The 6,110-nt window shown below is 45.9% G+C and overlaps 1 protein-coding gene across 1 annotated transcript in view; it reads left to right on the top strand.

Annotated features, from left to right (window-relative positions):
* The first annotated feature begins 122 nt into the window (after positions 1–122).
* The window catches only part of LRP1B (LDL receptor related protein 1B), a 634,437-nt gene continuing 628,449 nt past the window's right edge, over positions 123–6,110 (top strand). The window contains exon 1 of the mRNA XM_053982292.1: positions 123–301. Coding sequence (XP_053838267.1) covers positions 220–301 — 82 coding nt within the window. The 5' untranslated portion in view covers positions 123–219. The remainder of the gene's footprint in view (positions 302–6,110) is intronic.

The raw sequence follows: 6,110 nt of genomic DNA, 5'->3' as shown, positions 1-6,110 counted from the left end.
GGCGCGGGGCGGTGCGCGGGGCGGTGCGGGGCGGAGCGCGGCGCTGCCGGCCGCCGGCGCCCCGCGCTGCCCGCTCGCTGCGTGCGGCGAGCCCAGCCGCGCTCCGCGCTCCGCAAAGTGCCGGCGGTGCCGCCGCGCCTCCTCCCGCGCAGGCTCTGCCGCTCCGCACCCGCGGCCGACAGGCTCGGCTCCTGCCTCTTCTCCCGCACGTCCGCCGCGATGTCCGCGCTCCTCCTGGCCCTGGCGACGCTCTGGGGATTACCGCCCGTCGCCGAGGCGCTGGCAGCGGCAGCCCGCGGAGGTAAGGCGCGTCCGTGGCGGGGTGCGGAGCCGCGGAACTTCCCGTCGCTTCTGCTCGGGAAGTTTTGCTCCCTTGCGCGGACGGGCGCGGTCGCGGAGCGCACCCCTCACCGCGCTCCATCACCGCGCTCCATCACCGCGCTCCATCACCGCGCTCCATCACCGCGCTCCCGCACGCCTGGATTGCGGGCGCGCTGCGCTGGCTTGGGGGCGAACCTTGGCGGCGGCGAATACACGGGGGCGAGGAGCGGGATGATGTCCCCACTGGTCCCGATGGCCTCGCCGGGCACGAACCACGGGGTGCGATCTGCCACGGAGGGGGAAGAGCCGCTGCTACCGGCGACCCCCCCGGTCCCGGCCGCGGCTCCCCGAGCCAGCCCTGCGGCCGGCGGAGATGTGCCGCAGGAACGGCGAGCGCCCTCCGCTTCCCACCACCTTCCAAAAGTTCCCTCTTCAATGTGCTCGAGGTGCCGCTCGCTCAGTGCCCGAACTTGGATTTGGGCACGGGGGCTCGGGGTCCCGCAGCCGCGGGGTGGGCGATCACGGAACTTCCAACTCTGTTCTGCTCAGAGAAGTCCCTGATCCAAGAGGGTTGCGGTTCCCCCGCCGGAGCGGGGCTCTGGGTTTCGTGTCGCTTACTGCACAGTCACCAGAGCGCTCTCATTTTCCTGCGAGATGTTTGAATTGGATATTTTCTAAGTATAGCCCAAGTCCGCTTTCTGTGTGGCTCAGGTGCGGGAACGGCGGTGTGCTGCTCTGACTCAGGTTTTCTTACTGCTGTCGAAAACCCCGCTCACCAGAAAATTGTCTGTCGGCTTGTTGTAGCCCTTCCGCTCCCAAACTGCGTGATCTCATGAATGAGATGCCCTGGGCGGTGTACGCAGTCTGCGAGGGTTTAGTTAGATTTCAGTAGAAATGTAACTCTCTAAAGCCTTGAATTCTCACTGTTAGACATCCTCTCCATCACGCACACATTACCTACTAAATTGTTTACTAACTGCTTACAACTCGTTTGGGTGAGTGCGGATACCTCTGCACAGTCGGTCTGGGGTACAGATTTCTGCTTCAGTCGAACTACCAAAGCTCTCCCGTTCCTTTCCCACGTAGCCATCAGAATTACATAGGTGATTCATGCTGCGAAAATGAGAAATAACTACCTATCAACGAGGAAAGTATTGCTGCAGCATCGCAAACTTGCATGTTTCAAACACTGCATCACAAGGTGCAGGGATACTGCGAGGAAATGAGGATAGTGTTCCGTAGAACGGCACTTGAACAGCCAGAGAGGAAATCTTTTCAGTTTTATGAAGGGTACATATGCTTTTGCTTTGGTTCACAATGATTCGTGGTCGTGGTAGTGCTTGTTTGATGGAAAATATTTCAAGAACTTTCCATGGTATTCACAGAATGGTCAGATTAGATTTCAGCAACTGTAGCTTGCATCTGATTTTTTGAATAAAAATCAAACTTCCAAACATTTTGTGGAATTGTTTTGGAAACTGATTTGTCACTCTGTATTCCTTCATAGCGGTAAGCAAGTGCCAATTATGCATGAATATTAATTTCTGGTGTTTAAATTTTGTTTAACTTTACCTTTTTTAACATTTTTTTATAGTTACCTTGCTCTGAAAATAATAAAAAAAAAAGGTGCTGCCACCTTATATTAAAATCAATCCTATCTTAAAAGGCAGCATCCTTGTAAATCATACCAGCCCCAAAAGTGGGATAAATCAAATTTACTTAGAATCAACTAACTCATCATATCATAATGTCATGTCTTATCAAAACTGAGCACTGCACAAATTATGACTTAAAAGGCATTTTGTTTCACAAAAAATGTCAAGTGGTTTCAACCTAAAAAAGATTCAGGATGAGGCATCCAGAAAGGGAATTACATTTGCACATCAGATAAACTTTATGATACAGTACAAAAATTATTGACCATACCAGGATGATTTTCCTTTACAGGAGGAAATTCTGAGTCACTGGAGCATGTTAAGCTTACTGTATGTAAAAGGCACTGAAATTTGGAATGCACTGAGCCTGGCCATAGGTAATAAGAGAATTGGGAAAATGTCATGGGTTGTGTTAATAGCAGTGTTGTGGTAGCCATGGTAATATAACATACTAGTGAGGTGCTGTAGGGAGAGGTAACACTTTCTCTTAGATCACTGGGCAACATCAGGAGGAAAAAAAGAGGTGGGGGGGGAGCCCCATCAAAGTTTGAATTATCTAAGCCCTTTTCTCTTGAAATACAATTAAATTCTTTTCCATCTTATCAGGTCTGTCCTCAGCCAGGTTACAGCTCCTCTAACTTCATATACATAAAAACATTGTGAAGAGAAAACGATATGGAGAAGGGGAGCTAGAAATGAGATGAAAAAGGGAAGTGAGCAGAAGGGAATCCAGCCAGGAGAGTGTGGTAGGATAAGGGCCAAGTCCTGCTGCAGCTGAGGTTGTGCCACTGAAGCCACAAAGAGATGATTTCCTTTCCTTCTGCTTCAGTCAGATCTTCACAGGGAAATGGATGGACTCAGATTCCTTGTGACACTTGCAACTACTTCATAGTATAGCTGCAACAAATGAATTTATGGAACCTGAGAAAAACCTTGGAAGCAGTTTGAGAAGCTGAGAAGGCAACATTTGTTACCTGCTCTCCCTACAGACGCTCAAGGGAACTTCACAGGTCCCGTCGGTGTCTGTGGTTCTGGTGGGCGTTTACTTCCCACAGCCGTGGAGCTTCACCCTGCTCCCTGCCTGGGCTCCTCCACCCTTTTTTGTCATCCTTGATTTTTGTGTCTGCTGCTGTGATCATGACATGGATCCACTGCACTAATTGAAGTGATTACCTAGGGGTGATCCAAATTGCAGAGATGCCCCGGATAATGGGAGCTTGACTGGATAATCTCGGTGTTGTCAGTGAGATGTGTATCCACACCAGTATTAATGAGTTGCATTGTTCGTTATTAATCGACTTGCTGTCTGTGCTGAGGCTTGTTTGTGCTGGGTTTTGGTGGCACGTCACTGCTGTCAGCAGCACTGAGCCACTGACTTCTCCCATTCTTTCATGTGTAGTTTTAGTGTTTTGGAGCTCTCAGGCAGGCGCTGGCATGGTGAAACAGCTTCTCAGCAAAGTCTTACAGATAAGAGATGCTCCTGCAAAGGGAGACTTTATATGGCATGCGAAAATGTTGTCACATAACTTAAAACTCAAGTTCATGAGTAATGGTATATCACACGTTATTTTTTAATTTTTTTTTGTTTTCTAATTTGAAAACTGTTTTTTTTTTTGGAGAAACGAGAAATCTCCATGAATTTTCTTCCTTTCTGCAGTCCCAAAACCACTTCTAAAACTTCTGTCTTTATCCCACTTAACAGGGAATTTATTGTTCTCACAGTGTCCTTTTGACCGTATTTAAGTGAAATCTGGAAGCAAATTACTTTGAAATGGAATTTTCAGGCTTAAGGTTAGGCCGGTGAGAGTTTGGATTTCTTACCCTGTGGCAGAAACACAAACCAGGCAAAATAAATTTGTCTTCTTGGTACGATTGCTGATGGCCCTCATTCCCTGGTAAGGTGCCACAGCAGGTGACTCTGCACCGGGAGCCTTTACAATACAACTTTGTCATTATTAGCAGCTTAATGCTGGAAACTGGGTGTACCAGCACTGCTGTACTTCACCAGACTGAGCTCCAGCTTGGCCATCTGTTGGAAAGTGTTCTTGAAAAAACCTACAAAAGCTGTTTCTGTGCTGTACTACAGAGGTGGATGTTCCCATAGTTAACTTAGTTATGTTTTGAACATAGATAATAAATATTAGTATCTTATGTGCAAAAGAGATGCTTCCAATGTCATAGTGACTTTGCTGTTTATTTATTTACCCTAAAAAAAACATTACTTAAGAACATGCCTATCATTAGTGAGGAGGGTGAAAATACATCAAGGAATTTGGGATAGTTCTTTGCATGATGTGTGATAAGGGTTAATTAAAGTCAGAAATGGTGGGAGATGTCCACAAGTGCAGTTTCGGTGGCTGGCTGGTTTTGGAGGCACTCAGTGCTGTGTGTCTGCCCTCAGCTGAGTGTGTGAGTGCACACACAAACCCCTGACACTCCTGGAGCCTGAGCTCTGTGTGTGGGTTTCTGTGAACTGACGTGCACATTCTCTCTTACCTGGGTTGTTCTTTTAAGTTCAGTTGTTTCTGAGAGCTGTAGTTTAGTAAAAAGAAAGTGGTAGAAACACACTAACTATTTAAAGGCTAAGCTGCATTTCAAAGTTCAAAACTAGGTGTTTGATGTGAAAAGACTATGTGTAAACTTGTTCTGCAGCAAGCCTTTTACTAATTTATCACAGCAGTTCTGCTGGAGCTGTGGCAGGTTGAAGGAGCTGTCCTCCAGAGGCTTGGAGAGAAGCTCTCACTTTGCCACAGTGCTTCCTTTGAAGAGCTGCATGATGGCTGCTATGTAAATCTGAGTATATGCCATACCTTTGAGGTTCATATGGACCCCAGTCTTTCTGCATTTAACATGGCAAAACTCACATTGACTTCAGTCTGCAGGTTGGAAGCAAGTGTTCCTCCAGCACCTTCTTACAGGTCCTTTACTGGTTATTTGCAGCTGAAGAAATTTGGTTTCTCCATTTTGCAGTGGCTCTAAGGACTTACGAAATTGTAACTTGTGAATTTATAATTATGGCTATCTCTAGAAAGGCTGGCAATTTAGATAATAGAACATTGGTTTTGTTACAGTAGCATATTTGGAATCCCAGCATGCTGTTGCTTTTTTCTTAGCTTTTATGCATTAATCTGTCGTTTAATAGTCTTGTTCTTCAAATGCAATTAAAAAAAAATTTTCTTAGAGAACTCATTTTAATTGCACTTCCTCAAAACATTCTTAATGATGAACAGTGAAGATGAAAATAGCAGAACTTGGCTACTTCTAAGCGAGTCATACAGACTATTGAATCTGTATTTAATGTCAGTTTGAGCTAAGTGTAGACATTGGAGAACTAGGTCTTAAATTTCTAAGTGCAATTAGGAACTAATTGGGTTTCTTTAAAAATATAATTACTCAAATAATGACTTTGCACCTTCTGTCCAACCCACTAGTTTGCTTTTTAATTGAACAAGTTGAATTTTTTCCCCCTTAAATTATCTCTGTCGAAGAGACGAAAATATTTGTAAACTTATCCCAGCTAGCTAGCCAGTTGTTGACCATAATGGGACAAATTCCCAAGATGTACCAAAACATAGTGCTGTAAAGTGATAAAATCTTCATTTTTAAGCAGTTGGTAAAGTGAAATAACCAGGACTCGTTGCTGTAGAATCAGCTGCCCAGCCCAGCTGTGGTCCTGCTGCCAGGATTCCTTTGGTGAGGATGCTCAGGAGCCTCTGCAGGAGCGAAGGGCATTTTCCCATGGGTACTGGGCTGTGCGAGAGCAGGATTGGACCTCAGTAATGGAATTCTAATAAAACTCACTCAGTGCCTTTTAATTAGATTTAATGGCAACTGGGAAGGATCATTAGAGATAAACACATGCTTTTGCCAGTAATATGTTCACCATGTTATTAATCTGATTTAATTTGCAAGATCCACATAGCAGGAGTAAGATTTTTCTCTGTACCTGGGAAGTGTTATGTGAGCCCATTATATTTTGTTGTTGTATATGTCATTGCTTCCCAAGCACTATGTAAATCCAGAATTGGGGTTGGGCTCTGTGTGTGGTGGTTATGAACTCTGGCAGTCTGAGGGTAGGGCTGCATGCTGGAGAGAAGGCTGTTTGTTTCTTCAGAAACCGCATTTTTATTGACC

This window comes from Vidua macroura, chromosome 7 (assembly GCF_024509145.1).
Source record: "Vidua macroura isolate BioBank_ID:100142 chromosome 7, ASM2450914v1, whole genome shotgun sequence".
Taxonomy (NCBI): Eukaryota; Metazoa; Chordata; class Aves; order Passeriformes; family Viduidae; genus Vidua; species Vidua macroura.
Note: the sequence above shows the minus strand (reverse complement) of the source record. Positions and strands in the feature narration are given on the sequence as shown.